General features: G+C 50.3%; 4 protein-coding genes across 9 annotated transcripts; 3 read left to right on the forward strand and 1 right to left on the reverse strand.

Moving 5' to 3' along the window:
• The first annotated feature begins 837 nt into the window (after nucleotides 1-837).
• Nucleotides 838-4,273, forward strand: LOC136190168 (dystrophin-like). Of its 2 annotated transcripts, none has more exons than XM_065978255.1 (21): nucleotides 838-933; nucleotides 1,020-1,101; nucleotides 1,253-1,314; nucleotides 1,372-1,446; nucleotides 1,504-1,702; nucleotides 1,758-1,843; nucleotides 1,920-1,999; nucleotides 2,067-2,271; nucleotides 2,335-2,389; nucleotides 2,452-2,491; nucleotides 2,547-2,621; nucleotides 2,697-2,821; nucleotides 2,877-2,951; nucleotides 3,002-3,046; nucleotides 3,103-3,141; nucleotides 3,202-3,232; nucleotides 3,289-3,368; nucleotides 3,420-3,648; nucleotides 3,704-3,740; nucleotides 3,796-3,945; nucleotides 3,997-4,273. In XM_065978255.1, the coding sequence occupies exons 1-21, from the start codon at nucleotides 918-920 to the stop codon at nucleotides 4,095-4,097; spliced, it is 1,887 nt and encodes a 628-aa protein (XP_065834327.1). In that variant the 5' UTR covers nucleotides 838-917; the 3' UTR covers nucleotides 4,098-4,273. The 2 variants fall into 2 exon arrangements, with proteins under 2 accessions (XP_065834327.1, XP_065834328.1); XM_065978256.1 differs by having other exon boundaries at nucleotides 888-933; nucleotides 994-1,101.
• Nucleotides 4,274-4,361: 88 nt separating this feature from the next.
• On the forward strand, nucleotides 4,362-8,925 carry LOC136190160 (E3 ubiquitin-protein ligase MIB1-like). 2 transcript variants are annotated; one of them, XM_065978242.1, is made up of 21 exons: nucleotides 4,362-4,753; nucleotides 4,816-4,922; nucleotides 4,992-5,119; nucleotides 5,173-5,239; nucleotides 5,316-5,440; nucleotides 5,495-5,580; nucleotides 5,628-5,964; nucleotides 6,020-6,073; nucleotides 6,133-6,220; nucleotides 6,448-6,581; nucleotides 6,649-6,756; nucleotides 6,810-7,007; nucleotides 7,061-7,212; nucleotides 7,272-7,404; nucleotides 7,450-7,536; nucleotides 7,606-7,734; nucleotides 7,785-8,144; nucleotides 8,199-8,277; nucleotides 8,341-8,427; nucleotides 8,483-8,565; nucleotides 8,618-8,925. In XM_065978242.1, exons 1-21 carry the CDS (start codon nucleotides 4,383-4,385, stop codon nucleotides 8,756-8,758), a joined length of 3,054 nt encoding a protein of 1,017 aa, XP_065834314.1. In that variant the 5' UTR covers nucleotides 4,362-4,382; the 3' UTR covers nucleotides 8,759-8,925. The 2 variants fall into 2 exon arrangements, with proteins under 2 accessions (XP_065834314.1, XP_065834315.1); XM_065978243.1 differs by having other exon boundaries at nucleotides 5,495-5,571.
• Nucleotides 8,926-9,053: 128 nt separating this feature from the next.
• LOC136190169 (inactive ubiquitin carboxyl-terminal hydrolase 54-like) lies at nucleotides 9,054-12,033 on the forward strand. Of its 3 annotated transcripts, XM_065978259.1 has the most exons (14): nucleotides 9,054-9,677; nucleotides 9,730-9,837; nucleotides 9,887-9,970; nucleotides 10,026-10,076; nucleotides 10,139-10,258; nucleotides 10,308-10,390; nucleotides 10,450-10,549; nucleotides 10,681-10,738; nucleotides 10,797-10,891; nucleotides 10,949-11,098; nucleotides 11,152-11,407; nucleotides 11,454-11,585; nucleotides 11,642-11,828; nucleotides 11,873-12,033. In XM_065978259.1, exons 1-14 carry the CDS (start codon nucleotides 9,438-9,440, stop codon nucleotides 12,018-12,020), a joined length of 1,812 nt encoding a protein of 603 aa, XP_065834331.1. In that variant the 5' UTR covers nucleotides 9,054-9,437; the 3' UTR covers nucleotides 12,021-12,033. The 3 variants fall into 3 exon arrangements, with proteins under 3 accessions (XP_065834331.1, XP_065834329.1, XP_065834330.1); XM_065978257.1 differs by having other exon boundaries at nucleotides 10,797-11,098; XM_065978258.1 differs by having other exon boundaries at nucleotides 10,797-11,098; nucleotides 11,888-12,033.
• LOC136190170 (A disintegrin and metalloproteinase with thrombospondin motifs 6-like) lies at nucleotides 9,451-15,139 on the reverse strand. 2 transcript variants are annotated; one of them, XM_065978260.1, is made up of 19 exons: nucleotides 15,036-15,139; nucleotides 14,833-14,992; nucleotides 14,649-14,774; nucleotides 14,475-14,589; nucleotides 14,304-14,423; nucleotides 14,132-14,250; nucleotides 14,030-14,072; nucleotides 13,895-13,976; nucleotides 13,720-13,847; nucleotides 13,567-13,663; nucleotides 13,419-13,505; nucleotides 13,200-13,363; nucleotides 12,658-13,137; nucleotides 12,445-12,595; nucleotides 12,096-12,379; nucleotides 11,207-11,818; nucleotides 10,371-11,143; nucleotides 10,295-10,321; nucleotides 9,451-10,249 (listed from the first exon to the last, which is right to left on the reverse strand). In XM_065978260.1, exons 3-15 carry the CDS (start codon nucleotides 14,765-14,767, stop codon nucleotides 12,249-12,251), a joined length of 1,836 nt encoding a protein of 611 aa, XP_065834332.1. In that variant the 5' UTR covers nucleotides 14,768-14,774; nucleotides 14,833-14,992; nucleotides 15,036-15,139; the 3' UTR covers nucleotides 9,451-10,249; nucleotides 10,295-10,321; nucleotides 10,371-11,143; nucleotides 11,207-11,818; nucleotides 12,096-12,248. The 2 variants fall into 2 exon arrangements, with proteins under 2 accessions (XP_065834332.1, XP_065834334.1); XM_065978262.1 differs by lacking the exons at nucleotides 14,475-14,589; nucleotides 14,649-14,774; nucleotides 14,833-14,992; nucleotides 15,036-15,139 and having other exon boundaries at nucleotides 14,308-14,422.
• Nucleotides 15,140-15,540: the final 401 nt, after the last annotated feature.

Consider the following 15,540-nt stretch of genomic DNA (forward strand, 5'->3'; position numbering starts at 1 on the left):
GCTAAGAACACAGAAAAGTTCGTTTTTTTCCAGTTTCAAACAACATATGACGGCTTTCATAAACTCGTCTGTCACTTTATACCATTTTCTAAAACTTCATTATCTTTGATTTTCAATACAGTAATTCGGTGGAAAGAAACGGATGTCACGTGACGTAAATAGAAATGCATTTTTTCCGTTAGGGATCAAGTTAGAAAGAAACTCACTCTATAAATGGCTTCTCACGTGCATTGTTTAGAAATTTATTATCGGCGAATTTGAAAATGTTCTTTCCTTTACAAAATTTGCTATTTCAGAAACTTTTTTATTCGCGCGCTAAACTTGCAAAAAATTTAAATCTTTGGGAGTACGTCCCACAAAAATCAAACTGACATCCCTGTTTAAAATAGGCATTAGAGTGATTTTCGTTGACACACAGTGACACTGTATGTCTTGCAGCGAGTGATCTACAGTGATCTTAGCGCGCGTTTTGTGGCCATTTATGCTGGCACGCACTGTACTGTACGTCAGAAAAGCGCCTAATTAGGAAAACACAGCAATCATGCAAGTACTGTATTTACAGTATGTAGGTAGGACTGAGCTGTACTAGTAGTAGCTAACGGCTGTAATGACAACGTGAATATGTGACAGCATAAAAACTATGACGTCACACTATGTTATGCACTCGCGTACGGTAAGCGGTGGGAGGCTCTGCATGATGGCAACACGGTGAACACCGGGCCATCATTCTCTAGTTCAATATTGACGGCAAGTCTATACTACATAAAAAGTTTTTCGTTGCAGTTGTCTAAAAATTTGCGTCGTCGTTTATTCATCAGAAATTTGTCAAGTCCCGGCTCAACCGGACGTCAGCGTCCCGTATTAGCATTCCACGCCGTCCTCGGAGGGAAGAGAAAGCGTGGCGGCATTCTCGTCGAATGCCTGGCATCGAAGGTGAGCGGTTAATAATCCAAACGCGACAGCGTTGGCATGCAGATGTCATTCGGCTCTTAGAACCTTCGTCGAATCTCTTTCTTTAGAAAGCGACAAATCCTCGGGTCACGACACCATGGACGGCTGGGAACGAGCCGAAACTAACACGGGAATTCCCTACTACATCAAGTAAGCCCCCGAAACGCTTCGTCGAACGCGCAGAGAGCCGCTAGTCGTCGCACGCCGCTCGTCTTCCTACGGAACTGCCCCTCCCCCCCTTCTAATTCTCCCGCGACGCTCTCCTTCCCTTCGCGCTCACCCATTCGATTTCGTATCGCAGCGATATCGAAAAGAAAACGCAATGGGATCACCCGCTACTAAAGAAACTCGACAAAGAGCTCGGTAAGCGATCGCAACGACAGAAAGGGGGCGTTTTTCCTAACATCCCCCCACCGACAGAGGATCTCGATCGAATACGCTTCATCGCCTACAAAACGGCGATGAAACTGCGCGCCGTGCAAAAATTCGTTCGAAGTAAGAAACGAAAAGATGATCGTACGCGAAAAAAGAGAGAAACGTTCTTGGTTTCAGTGTCCCTAGTGAAGTTGCGCGCGGTAAAGGAAGTTCTATCGACGGTCGATCGCGAGACGATCGACGTGCGAGACGCCCACGATCTCGTCGCTAAAGTATATCAGTTGAACAAGGACGGTACGTGGGGCGGCGTCGACGACGCGCACGTCGACTTGTGCGCCGAACTCATGCTCAATTGGCTGCTAAACGTCTACGATCAGTAAATACGGGGAGTCGACCCGGCGCGCCGATGACTGAGAACCGCGTTGTTCTAGTGGACGAACGGGAAAAATAAGGACGCAGTCGTTGAAAGTCGGCTTGACTCTCCTGTCGCAGGCGACGCTCAACGATAAGTATTTATGTGAGTGCGAGTACTCCTAGATTCATTATTCAAAGGAAATGCTTTCGGTTTGCGCGTTTTTTCTCCTACGTTCTAGATTTATTTCTCGAGCACGGCGACGGAAAGGGACGAATCAGTCGCGAATCGGTTGGCCACCTGATGATGGACATGCTTCTGGTTAGTATTCATTCCGCAGACGCCTACAGTATCCTATCTAAGGCGTTTCTCTTCCCCCTCCCCGAAGATTCCTCGACAGCTCGTCAAGGCGGAGAGCCAAGCGTTCGGCGGCGGCAACGTCGATCCCATTGTCCAGAGCTGCTTCGATTACGCGCGAGCGCGACCGGGAATCGAGCAGGTCACCTATAATCAGTTCACCGCCTGGCTTTTGGCCGAGCCGCAGGCAATCGTCTGGTTGCCGACGATGCATCGATTGAGCGCCGCTGAATCCGGTGAGAGACAAACAAGGGAGATGTCATAAATGGGGCGTTCTCTATATTGTTTTCTCCCCACAGTGAAGCACGACGTGAAGTGCAATGAATGCAAGACGTATCCCATGGTGGGATTCAGGTCAGGCGGGTGTCCTTTTCCCCCCTTATGTTTCCTCGTCATCTTGAAGAATTCGGCTCTAGGTTTCGGTCTATGAAGCATCTCAATTTGGACTTGTGTCAGGTGCGCGACAGTTCCTCTTCTCACGCCTAAGCAGGGTGCATTTTTCGACTCGTAGAGCTGCTTCTTTTCCGGTTGCGGTATGAAGAATAACATGAAGAATGCGAGATACTTCCAGGAGTACTGCGTTCCGGTGCGTTCATGACCTCATATTTTACATACCGTATACATATGTATATATATATATATATATATTTTGCGCTACTAGACGTCGTCTGGCGAAGACGTGAAGGACTTCGCTCGCGTCCTGCGAAATAAACTCACGAAGAAGCATCGTAGCAAAAAGGCGAAATTTATTCCCATAGCAGCGTCCGATCACTTGGATCAATCTGGGTACGTAATAAGAGTGCTAGGACGCAATAGGAATTTGTCTCTTGATCATCTATAGAGGTTCTGCCGCTACTCCCCGATCGACTAAGTCGTCCAGCGAAGTCCATTCAGAAATAGGGGATCTGTCTTTGAGGTGAAGTACGAGTGTGAAATTGTTCTCGTTAATTAAACGTACTTTATTAGATTGAGGGAATTGGAGGAGACGCCGCCGCTGAGAAAACCCGAGGGGTTTGTTGGATGCAACAACATTGTTTATATATAAATAGTTCTAACTGTTGTTTTAGCGATGAAGAACATGCTCTGATACTCCATTATGCCAAGAGGTTAGTTGATTAATTGATTGACGGTTTGGACGGATCGAAAGTTCTGTGGCTTTTTTTTAGTCTCGCTGGAGAAACACCTCGCGCCGCAGACGTAGGTGTACGCTGTTCTTTTAGGACAGAACTTTTCTCTGCACGTCCTCTTTCTAGACTGCCGAAAGTGCGGCTGAGACGACGAAGCAGATATCCGACTTGGAGGGAAACATTCAAACGTTAGAGGACGACAAGCGGTGAGAAGAAGAAGTCACTCGGACTACAATACAATGTAATTCTTCTTTCAGATATCTTCAAGACGAGCTGCATCAGTTGAGGCAGCAAGCGGCGGCCGCCGCCGCCGAAGAGGAAAGAGAGAGACATCTGGTCACGTCGGAACAGGATGCAGAAACGCGCAAGCGTTACGACAAATTGAGAAGAGACAAGGAACGTCTGGAAGCTCGTATTGACGTCGTGGAGGAACACAATCGACAGCTCATGGCTCAGCTTCAAAGGCTCAGGCACATCCTTCAGGAGGTACAGTCGAACGAGCAAGCCATTTGAGGTTTCTAATTAGCTTCTGATCTGACAGCAACAAGATCGTCAGAGTTCTATTGGCAGCGTGTCAGGTAATCCGGTATTGGTGCTTTCTCTCTTCCTTTTTTTTAACGTTAGTCTTCAAAGGCCATCGTAGTGCCGTTGTTGAACGACAGCCTGCTTCGGCTGTGGAGCACGCGCAATTTGCCGGCTCTAGCAGCATCACTGGAAACGAAGAGACCGAAATACGAAATATTGTGAAGAACGTGATGGCTACTTTTCCTGATTGTCTTGGCGGTAAGCATAGGAAAAGGCTTACGTCGCAATCAACATTTTCTCTCACGTTAGGTGGGGAAGAAGAAGAAGTTTTTGGCGATTTATTTGTTGCAGCGGGAGGAGTTGGCAACGCCATCTCCGTTTTAGTCAGCGATTTGTCTGACAACAAGTAGTCGCCGATTTACAGCGCAGCAATTTATGATCTGAATAAGAACCATGTTAGAACTAAGGGGCGGTGTGTCACGAAAATTTTTTCGCTGTTATTTGTAGAGTTCTGTTAGTTCAAGGAACATTTCCATGCATTTAGCTTTTAATCTAGGCACTACAAGTAAAAATCGGTGCAGGAAAATTTTGGTTTTTTTCGAGCGCGAGTGCGCGTACTCGCGTACTCGCGTGCGCATCGACTACAAAGAGACGCGTAAATCGTTTAGCGCGAGTACTGAAAAGGATCTTGGGAAATGGAAGGGATCGGCTGTCGCGTCGTTCGCGGTCCGGACTGGAAGTGGGGCAAGCAAGACGGCGGCGACGGTCACGTCGGCACGGTGCGAAGCTTCGAAACGACCGAAGAAGTCGTCGTCGTGTGGGACAACGGCACGGCGGCGAACTATCGCTGCTTCGGCTCGTACGACCTTCGCGTGCTCGACAGCGCTCCGTCGGGAATTCGTCACGAAGGCGCGACGTGCTACGGCTGTCGAATGCAGCCCGTCATCGGCACGCGATGGAAATGTCTCGACTGTTTCGATTGCGATCTTTGCTCGGCTTGCTACCACGCCGACAAGCACACTCTCAAGCACCGATTCGCTCGTATCACTGTACCCGGGTCAGACAGGTGAAGCGAATGAAAAATAAAACGCCCTTTCGCTTTCGCGTGACTTTTCTTTTTCTCCCTAGAGTCGTAATGGATTCGCGGAAGCGCAGTAAGAAAGTCCACTACAAGGGCCTTTATTCCGGCGCGCGCGTCGTTCGCGGCGTCGATTGGCAGTGGGAAGACCAAGACGGTGAGCGATCGTCGAAAGAAAAACTCGCGAGGTTCTTTCGAACGAATCTTTGTGTCCGTGACGTCATAGGTGGTGTCGGTCGTCGCGGTCGCGTCACCGAGATTCAGGATTGGAGTGCGACGAGTCCTCGCAGCGCCGCCTACGTGCTCTGGGACGTCGGAACGAAGAATTTGTATCGGGTCGGATTCGAAGGAATGGTATACATCTATATATAGAATTTTCTTCTGATTATTTATATTACGTCTTATAGTCCGATTTGAAGTGCGTCGATCACGTGAAGGGCGGGTCGTATTACCGCGATCATTTGTCTTTGCTCGGTGGGACAGGGGGGGAGGGGGGCGTTTTCTTTATTATTATAATTGAGTTCTGGTCTCGTGTTTTGGCTACGTGTAGGTGACGTCATTGGACCCGTCGAATCTCCCGTGAGCATAGGCGATCGCGTCAAGGTCGACTTGGATTTGGAAATTGTTCAGTCGTTGCAGCACGGTCACGGCGGATGGACGGACGGAATGGCAGAGGTGAAGAGATAGCGCCCTAGAAAGAAAGAGAAAAAAAATCATGGTTTTTTTCAGACTCTGGGAGTTGTCGGCACCGTCGTCGGCATCGACGAAGACAACGACGTCGTTGTGACGTATCCAAGTGGAAACAGGTCTAAAAAGTATAGAGGAAACGTTTTCGCTTATCCCTAATCTTATAACTAAAAAGATGGACGTTCAATCCTGCCATCGTCACGCGAGTCGTCTCGTCCGGAGTCCGACGAGCTCATCGCGGCGGCGGCGGCGGCGGCGGCGGCGGCGGCGGCGGCGGCGGCGGCGGAGCGCGATTGCCGGCGGCGATTCCCTCTTTACGTCAGAATCGAGTTGGACGCTGGGCGCCGGCGTCGGCATCAGCATCGCCGACACCGGCCGAAGTCGAAGTGGGCGGCGACGGTAGCGGCGCCGGCGCTATACAAGTCGGCGACGTTGTGCAGATTGGAGTCGAATTAGACGAGATAAAGCTACTTCAAAGGAACCACGGCGAGTGGGCCGACTCGATGCTACCGGTAAAGGCGGCGGGCGATAGACCACCGAGAACTCGTCCTATAGTCGTACGTATAGACACTGGGAAAAGTCGGAAAAGTAGTTCAAATCTACGACGACGGCGATCTCAAGGTGAGAAGATCGTTCTTTCTGTATTCCCGCGTCTCATTCTCTGCTCCTCTTGCGCGCAGGTGGAAGTGTTGGGACAAGCGTGGACGTACAATCCGCTAGCCGTCACAAAGCTCGCCGCCGTCTCGTCGAACGCGGCGGCGTCAACAGGTGGGACGAACGCTAATAGGAATGAGTTTACACATGTCCTCACCAGCTGCTTCACATAAAATAAACTAAAGTATAGTATGGTATATTCAGTAGTTAGAAACGTCCTAAATGCGGTGTTAGTTCGCCTAACTACCTCGCTGTGCTGTGTAAATGTACAATAGCCTTTTACTATGCAAAGTGCTTTACCGCAGCGTAGTGTAAATACTCTATAGTACTCGTTTTGTTAGAACCTTTGTCCGGTGTGCTGAAAAAGATGTTCGAGACGCACATCTCCGACGATCCGGCCGAGGAACTCGTCAAGGCGGCGGCGACCGGCGATTTGGACGCGGTCGAAGGAGCGCTCGAAAATCCTTCGAACAATGTGAGGAGAGAGGACGAACAACGACGAAAAAATAATGACTTTCTTTTCTCCTCTTTCGCTTTCGAAGGTCAACAGCGTTTTCGCTGGCGTCTGCCCTCTTCACGCGGCGTGTCAGAACGGGCACAAGAGCGTCGTGGGCTACCTCATTGGCAAAGGAGCCGACATCGAGATTGAAGTACGCAAAGAGAGAGAGCGAGAAATTCTCCACTATGATATTTCGTTTCGTAGGACAAGGACGGCGATCGAGCAATTCATCATGCCTGCTTTGGCGACGAGCCGGAAATAGTCGAACTTCTCGCCGGCGCCGGCGCCGATTTAAATGTTCGAAATCGACGGAAAAAGGGCGCGTTGCACATAGCCGTCGGACAGGGTCACATCGCCGTCGTCAAAGTTCTACTCAAGCATAAATGCCACGCAAGTCGACAAGTGGGTTCTCTTTGCCCGTGGACATTCGACTGGTTCATTTCTTTTTGCTTCAGGACGGCGACGGGGACACTCCCCTTCACGAGGCCATAGCCAAACGAAAGGACGAAGCCGTCGCTTTGCTGATGGACGCCAAAGCCGATTTGGAAGTGACGAATAATCACGGTTTTAATCCCATTCATCATGCCGCTCTACGCGGGAACTCGTCGTAAGGGCGAATATACGCAAAACGATGTATTTTGAAACTCTAAGCTGAGCTTTTCTCAGTGCCATGCGAATCGTTTTGTCGAAGATGAGTCGCCTGTGGCTTGTGAACGAGAAAAAAGACGACGGATACACGGCCTTGCACTTGGCCTCCTTGAACAATCACATAGAAGTGGCTGAGCTGCTTCTGGCAATGGTGAGTGCATATATTCTATTTATCTTATGCAAGTATTTTGCGCAGGGCAAAGCGAATCGTGACGTGCAGAACAGCCAGCTCGAGACGCCGCTCCACCTGGCAGTAGAAAGACAGCATCTTCAGTTAGTCAAAGTGAGATAAAAAGAACGACGACGATAAATTTTTCAATTGTTTCCTCCATCGTGACGTGTTTTCTCTTAGCTCCTGGTGCGGTCCGGTGCCAAGGTGAACATACCGGAACGCGACGGCGACACGCCGCTTCACGGCGCCCTTCGTCATCACACTCTATCTCAACTGAAACAACTCACCGACACGCAGAACGTCGACAAGGTCGGACAGAAAAACGTGACGATAGTCACCCTCCCTAATCTCTCGTTCAGCTTCTCGTCGGCGTCGGAGCGTCGTCGGACAAGAAGAGCGGCGCTTCCATAGCGACGTTTCTCGTTCAGAACGGTGCCGACGTGCACGTGACGAACAAAAAAGGTCAAACGCCGCTGGATTTATGCGCCGATCCCAATCTGGCTCGATCGCTGAAACGGACGGCGCAGGATCAGTCGCCCGTGGTCAGCGGAAAGCGGACGGAGATTTTGACGCCCGACCTGACCGAATGTATGGTGTGTTCGGATAATCGGCGTGACACGCTTTTCGGTCCGTGCGGGCACGTCGCCTGCTGCTCGACGTGTTCGCCTCGCGTAAAGAAATGCTTGATATGCAAGCAGCCTGTTCAGTCAAGAACAAAGGTTTGTTGGGTGGGGGGGACGTCGGAATTTTGCCAGCCATCGCCGTCTGTCCAGATTGAAGAATGCGTGGTTTGTTCGGACAAGCCGGCGGCCGTTCTTTTTGAACCGTGCGGGCACATGTGCGCATGCGAAGGTGAGAAAATCAATCAAAGTTCTTATTTGTCTTGGAAGAAAATTGTGTGCGTTTGTTTCTCAGGTTGCGCCGGTCTGATGAAGAAGTGCGTTCAGTGTAGAGTTGTCATCGAAAAGTCTATACCATTCCACGTCTGCTGTGGAAGCAAAGGTTTGTTCATGTCAATTTTTGGGGGGTCGTTTTAACGTTAATCTTGATTGCGTAGATTTGGCTGAGCAAGACTTGTCCTTGCTGGACGACGCGGAGATTGAGACACTTCAGCAGCAGCTGCAAGACATGAAAGACCAGGTGCGACGAAAGTCTCAGCAGTGAGTGTTTGCTCACGTTTGATTCTTTTCAGACCCAATGCCCCGTTTGCATGGATCGTCGTAAGAACGTCATCTTTCTCTGTGGCCACGGTACTTGTCAAGTATGCGGGGATCGAATGCGCGAGTGTCCCATCTGTAGAAAAGCCATTAATCAGCGCATCCTTTTATTTTGATTTTGCCCTATATGATTTGCACTCTATTCTATTAGTTAACTGTTAGTTGCGTTTCTGGACTACTCTAAGGTTTCACGCCTTTTTGCTAGCCAGGCGCTTTCGGGTTTAGTCACTTTTCTAGAAAGACTAATTACGGTGTTTGTCCTGAACGCAAAAATTCAAAAGTACCGTTAGTAGTAGTAGTAGTGGTAGTAGTAGTAGCAGTAGCAGCAGCAGCAGTAGCAGCAACGCCCAATGAGCGAGGCAGCTGAACAGCTACTCCCTTCTGATGTCAGCATTCAAGTGAAGCAGGTATGATTCTCTTTTCTTTGTGTCTTTTTTGTTCTGTATAGGATCAAAGGATCATACCGACGAGGTCGATGAAGAGCTTTCCGATGTCTTCATTCACCCCTGGGCTCCGGGGTGACTAAATAAAACCGGCCCAACTCTGTTGCCACGAGGTTTAAAATTGGCTCACCTGTGATGAGGGTTATGCAGTGCACCCTCCCCCCTCCAGGACTGCGGTGGGTAAAAAAGTGGTCCCCCTGGAATCAGGCTGCCAGCGCTCACATCCGAGACTGTCCAGTCCCAGGCGTCTGAGCCAAGAGAATAAACGGGCTCTAACTCCGACCGAGGGGAGTATGGAGTGACCCCCACGAAGCCTGTGCAGGCAGGTGAACAGCGAAAGGTGAGGAGACCCATGCGCAAAAAAATGCTTCTTCCGGTTTATTTCCGGGTTTATCGAAATACATTTTATGTGACGTCATTATCTGGTAATCATAGCCAACTGATCATAGCCCGTATAAAAGCGACAATGTCTGCTCGATTTGTTCAGCAGACAAGCGTTGACTCCGTATACCAGACGATGGGCCCTCTATCGAATAAGGGACTGAAAAATCCGTCGGGAGACAACAACTGCTTTCTCAATTCGTCGATCCAAGTGCGAGAGAGAACGCGCTTGGTTGACGTCATCCTCCTAGGCTTGCCCGTAGATTCTCTGGCATTTGGACGTCTTCCGAAGAAGCTTTCGGCACGTGCACGTCGAATCGCCTCGCGAGAAATGCCAACTGGGCAAAGCTTGCGTCGTTTGTTCGCTGGAAGTAGGGCGCGACTCGGCAGAGTCTATCCTATATTTCCCATTTCCTTCAGGTGATGTTCACCCAGTATCAGCACAGCCAAATGACCGTCTTACCGCCCGATGTGATGCGACAGGCGATGGCTCACAGTTTTGCGGTGCGCAAGCGCAAATAATAAAAATTATGACGTCAATTATTACCTTTGGGTGTAGCATCAGAATCGATTTCAGCTCGGCGTGATGGACGACGGAGCAGAGTGCTACGTGAAGCTCCTCTCGTCTTTCCTATATCAAAAATAATTCTAATAATGGCTATTTTTCATTAGGAACACATTCTCAGCTGTGTTCACCGTCACTTGAATCCTCGCGAAGACGACACCCAAATTCCGTGCACGTTGTCCCACTGCATCACCCATCGGAAGTTTGCCATGGACATACTAGAAAACGTTGGCAATATAATTTACAATAAAAATCTCACCAACCGCTTTTCCTCAGTATAACTGCTCCTTCTGCCAATCAACATCAGAGCCATTTGTCTATGAGCAGATAATCAATTACGTGTCCGTCTTCTCTTTGATGTAGGAAGAAAACCAGCTCCGATTTTCTCCGTCCTTGTACTTTTTTCAAATTTTTGCAGAGCTCAGCACACGGCCAATAGCAAAGGAAGTCGTCAGGCAACGTTCGGAGAGAATCTATACAAGAGCGGATCATCAGGGCAATATCAAGTCTGCCAAAATGTATGGCTTATCATGAATACTGCACTTGTGGTTGTCGTGACGCAATTGGGGTTCCCATATGTATTACTTTCGTTATCGCACTGATTGTCCTGTTTTTACAAGCGAATCCTTACTTCTTGTTTATTGTTTAGCCTTCTTGCCGACAATTTATTGGCATCCAGAAGACGCTGCTCAACCAGCCTGATGTTTGTACGGTTTATTTTTCCCCCGTTCCACCCCACGTACAAATATTCTTTCCTCTCGCCAGTGAGCATAGGTCTCGTGTGGGACACGGACTGCGCCAGCAAAGATCAAATATCTCAAGTAGCCCATATGATTGATACAAGTATTAGACTCAGCGAGGTCTCAGCGTCTAATGGAAGAGAATACATTACACCCCCGAGAGCCCATCTTTTGCAGGTTTTTAACACTGCCCACCCATCGACAAGGGAAGAAAACGAGTACGTCTTGGTCGCCCTGATGGCCTACTACGGGATGCATTATTCTACCTACTGCTTTCATACCAAACAAGAAGCGTGGATCTACTTCGATGACAGTCGCTTTCGAAAGGTAACGACGGAGATGAGGTACGGGCTGGCTTGAGTCGATCTTTTCCTATATAGGTTGGTTCCTCTTGGGATCTCGTCGTGAAGGAATGCCTAAAGGGTCACTACCAACCTCTGCTCCTCGTCTACGCCCGTCGATCGGCGACGCCCGTTCCGCGCGTTGATGCAGCGCCGCCTGTTCCGCGCGTTGATGCAGCGCCGCCTGTTCCGCGCGTCGATGCAGCGCCGCCACCGACGACGACGACGACGACGACGACGACGATGACTCGGAGCGTGCCAAGCGCTCCGCCGGAAGATCTGATGACTTTTCACGGTGAGGGAGGGGAGGACATTTTGCATCTACTTTCGCGTGTTTTTAGAGCCGGAGACTGAAAGCGGTGGCGTCGACGCGACGAAGGACGATAAGACGGATGATCTCATAGCAACTGCGCAAGAAAAGGAGCGTGCCGGCGATCTCGACGGTGCACTTGATTCGTACGCTCAAGCCTTCAGTGAGTCTATATTCGAGTTGTCGTCGCCCCTTCTTCTTCATCGCTCTTTCTCGCAGAAAGCTACAACGAGACGATAGCCCGTCTCCCGGCGGAGTCTAGTCTGACGACGGTGGAAGAGAAGCGAGATCGATGCCGTCTGCGAGCGAAAAGCTTGGCGCGGAAATTAGGAATTCATCGGCAAAAGACAGTCGACAAGACGAGCAGAGAATTCGCAGCGACACCGCAGACGGCACCTAAAGCAAAGTAAGTATACATTGTCAGTGCGGTTAATGAATAGTTGTGGCTAGTGCTGCCTGCTTTAGCGCTGGACCTGCAACAATAGCCGACAAAACAGTATCGAAGTGCGAGCTGTGCGGTGCGACTACTTTATACTTGGTTAGAGGGATGTGCGCTCTGTGTCGCTACAACAAAACTCAAAAACGTCCCGCTCCGTAGTTGGGCGTGGGGGGGGGGGGGGGGGGGGGGGGGGAGCTATTTTAGGCGAATGTCTTACTACGTACGTTCGCATACCATTTTGTATACGATATGATTATGATTAAACATTCGGTAGATAAATTTAGACGGCTTATTGCATGGCCATCCGGATTTGTCCAGTATAATAATAGCAGCAATCTTTTTTTGCATTTGAAGTGTTTGCGTGCATGCCTGTGGTGTTGGCAAACCTCATCTCGTAGCGAGGCAAGACTGGCAGCAATCACGCTCAGAAAAGTACGACATGTCTGATGAGTCGCATATCCACGAGCCGACCGTCGCTAGAACCGTCCGGCAGTAGTATTCGCTTTCGTCTCGACATTCTATCACAAACAATAAAAAACAAAAAAAATTAATTTTTTAACGATTTTTTACGTAGTCTGTTTACCCCGCGGCGGACACGACGGCATGCTGCATCCTCTGACGGCGGACGGCAGTAAGACAGACGCGCATTCGGACATCGCCACTTCTTTCTCCGTTACCGTCGATTGGCAAACGAAACTCTTCCACTGTTTCCCCTCGCCGCAAGTGATCGAACACTACATACGCCACGAACAGCGTTGCATAAAATTAACCACAGACGTACGCGCGACGGACGAACCGGTTGCCAGCCGTTATCGACCCAAGTCCCTGTAGGACAACTCTGGATCTCGCACTTCTTTTTCTTCTTCGGCTTCCTCTCGGACGAGCAACGTCGCTTGCTCACCTTCTTCGGTCCGCCGCGTCTCGCGTCGCGATCCTCGACGCAAGTCACGACGCGTCGTCGTTGGCCGACGCCGCACGACGCACTGCACGTCGTCCACTCGCCCGACTGCCAACGAGGTTCGCACGGCTGTACATTGCAGTCGCGAGACGCAGTCGGCGTCTCGCCGCCGCCGCACAGGCTCGAAGCGACGGGAAAACCGGTTGCCGTTTCCTTGCAGACGAGCTGGCGAGTCTGGCGACCGCCGCCGCAACTTCGCGGGCACGCCGACCATTCGGTGTACGTCCAAACGTAGTCGTGACGAAGGGAGATCGAATCCGATCGACGATCGAGCTGATAGCGATATGATACGTTGACCGCGTTTTCTTGGACGAGGACCTGCGCATGAAAAAATATACCGCGTAGGCTGTGTGAATTGGCGCGTCGTGTGTTTTTCTCACCATAATATGTAAGGGTCTTAGCGTCGGTCCCTTTATGAAAATCGTCTCCGAATGGTCGTGATTTCGCTGGTAGATGACGGACGCTCCATCGGCCGAGTAAATTCCCGAATTCGCGATCGCTTGGCCGTTGAAGAAGAAATTCGAGTGGAGACCGCTTTTCAGCGCTACGAAGGTTGGAAGAGTCGCTTCGATCAATTCTCCGCTCTTTTTTTCACCTACCTAGATAATTCGAACTGTTCTCTTCCTCCACGCGAATTCGCGAAGCGCCAGCGGGAACCCGAACAACGAGACGATGAATAAAACGAACTAGTCGTACACGTACAGAAGAGCGCTAGAGAAATGCAACGTCGTGACGACTTTCGTATACCGCGAGTGTAACGACGAAGAAAACGACCCGAAACGCTTGCGCAGCTACTGCCGTTGCCGCCGCAGACGCCGCAGTCGTCAATTTCGCACCTTATTCTCTAAGCGCGCCGCACGAAAAGCTAGACAAACGCGGACAGCGAGCTCGGCGTCTTACCACGCACTTGCCCTGCACGCACACGTGCTGATCGTCGTTGCCGCACGCTAAACCGTCAGGGGCTCTGTCGGCCAGTTTCACCGGTTCGCGGGCTCGAACGCACCAGACTTGACATTGAAGTCGGGGATCTAGAGAAAAGTCGTTAAAACGCCACTCGATGAATTACTTCCTCTACCTAGATGAAGGTACGGTTTCCAATGACTGTTGTACGAGGCGCACGTGACTTGGCGACTGGTATCCGAACCAGGAGGACACGCCTGAAAAAAAAGATGCATTAGCCTTCAAAACTCTCTTTGTCTATCTCCCGTACCTGGATGTGGCACAAGCGATACTGGAACGATTTGCCAGAGCACCTGTAGGCAAATGTCTCTTATACGTATTTGGGACTGGATCTCGTGTATCTCGGACATACTTTAAGCTCTTGCACCGTCGTCGTCGTTTCTGCACACCCCTGCCGCACGACATTGAGCAGGAATCGTATTTTGACCAGGAGCTCCACACCTCTGGAACGCAATGACCGTTTACGCATACCTGAGTCAATCAGCTCAGTATAGTGACAGCCGAGTTCTCCCACATAACGTTACCGACGTCTTATTACAAGCCATTCCATCTGGCGCTAGCAATGACGTTTTTGTGCACGTAACGCCTCCATCGAGAGAGCACGTCAAAGAAGAACAAACGTCGTCGTCGTCGTCGCCAGAGCCCTAAAAATGAAAGCAAAGTGTAACAAAATGTATAGAAAAGTCACTATATACCGATCTGTTGCATTCCGTCGCTAAAGATCCGTAAAACTCACGACAAACCGCAATTTTGCTCGTCGGCTTTGACGACGTGACGACTACTTTCTCTAAACAGCTGCCACCAGCCGAGCTTCAAATTATCGAGTTTATTTTGAGAAGAAAAAACAGGATGACAGATGCTGGACTTACCGCAAAAATTCATCGAAAGCCATTCGACTGCAAGACGACCAATCGGTCGGCCAAAATGAATGAGGAATTTTCTCGCCCATGATTTGCGGTCGACAGCCCGCCGGCTCGTCGTGGGGCATTCCAAATCTAACATCGGCATGCGAATGGGTTCCCTCGTTTACGAATTCGTTTACGTTATACGTACGTGTGGCCTAGTTCATGAGCTATCGTGCGACCGAGGTCGAAGTCGTCCGCGTCGCGACTGACAGCGCAGGCTCGGTTGGCGTCGCACGCGCCGCCGGCGAACGCGGCGCCAAGCGTGCCCGCCTCGTTGCACACGGATCGCCTTTAGGAGATCGAGGGAGCTGCGCGGACCTCGCGAGAAAAAAAAGGGCTGCACGCTGTTACCTGGTCAGTAAAAGAGCGACGTCGTGGTCGCTTTCGTTGCGCTGCAGGCGGGATCTCGTCCATTGGCAGAAATCGGTCACTGATTGCTCAGCAGTCAATTCTTCGCTTTCCTTTATGGGACTTCCACTGGATAAGATGACAAGCCGAGAGACGACGAGCCGAAACGGAATCGTTTCGTCAATTCTTCGGAAGAGACAATAAGCCTATAGTGACACTCTGTCAAAACGCGCGGTGAAACTAAATCGGGGCCTTTCTTATTACCAAATTCATCGCCTGCAAACTGACCGCCGCCGCTCGATCGACACCGTAACATTCGACCATTGTACCATCGACGACGACAACGATTTCGGCCCGTCGCTCTTCGCCGCCGCCGCCGCTACTGTTTCGACTCGTCGCCATGTCGTTACGGGCTTCTATGAAAATTAGTATTGTCCAAGGGCACCGGGGTTCTATAAGGATAAGTCGAGACCGTCGCTGAAGAATGCCGCCGTTTGACGAATGTAGA

This window comes from Oscarella lobularis, chromosome 8 (genome assembly GCF_947507565.1).
Source record: "Oscarella lobularis chromosome 8, ooOscLobu1.1, whole genome shotgun sequence".
NCBI classification, from domain to species: Eukaryota; Metazoa; Porifera; class Homoscleromorpha; order Homosclerophorida; family Oscarellidae; genus Oscarella; species Oscarella lobularis.

Coding starts and splice junctions, on each gene's coding strand:
- LOC136190168 (XM_065978255.1), top strand. Junction 2,390..2,451: donor TATCCCATGGTGGGATTCAG/GTCAGGCGGGTG, acceptor ATTCGGCTCTAG/GTTTCGGTCTATGAAGCATC. Junction 3,741..3,795: donor TTCTATTGGCAGCGTGTCAG/GTAATCCGGTAT, acceptor TAGTCTTCAAAG/GCCATCGTAGTGCCGTTGTT.
- LOC136190160 (XM_065978242.1), top strand. CDS start 4,383: ATGGAAGGGATCGGCTGTCGCGTCGTTCGCGGTCCGGACTGGAAGTGG. Junction 6,757..6,809: donor GAGCCGACATCGAGATTGAA/GTACGCAAAGAG, acceptor TTCGTTTCGTAG/GACAAGGACGGCGATCGAGC. Junction 7,008..7,060: donor AATGCCACGCAAGTCGACAA/GTGGGTTCTCTT, acceptor TTTTTGCTTCAG/GACGGCGACGGGGACACTCC.
- LOC136190169 (XM_065978257.1), top strand. CDS start 9,438: ATGCGCAAAAAAATGCTTCTTCCGGTTTATTTCCGGGTTTATCGAAAT. Junction 10,739..10,796: donor GCTCAACCAGCCTGATGTTT/GTACGGTTTATT, acceptor TCCTCTCGCCAG/TGAGCATAGGTCTCGTGTGG. Junction 11,099..11,151: donor ATGACAGTCGCTTTCGAAAG/GTAACGACGGAG, acceptor TTTCCTATATAG/GTTGGTTCCTCTTGGGATCT.
- LOC136190170 (XM_065978260.1), bottom strand. CDS start 14,767: ATGCCCCACGACGAGCCGGCGGGCTGTCGACCGCAAATCATGGGCGAG. Junction 13,664..13,719: donor GCGTGCAGGGCAAGTGCGTG/GTAAGACGCCGA, acceptor CGGCGCGCTTAG/AGAATAAGGTGCGAAATTGA. Junction 12,596..12,657: donor TCGATAACGGCTGGCAACCG/GTTCGTCCGTCG, acceptor TGGCGTATGTAG/TGTTCGATCACTTGCGGCGA.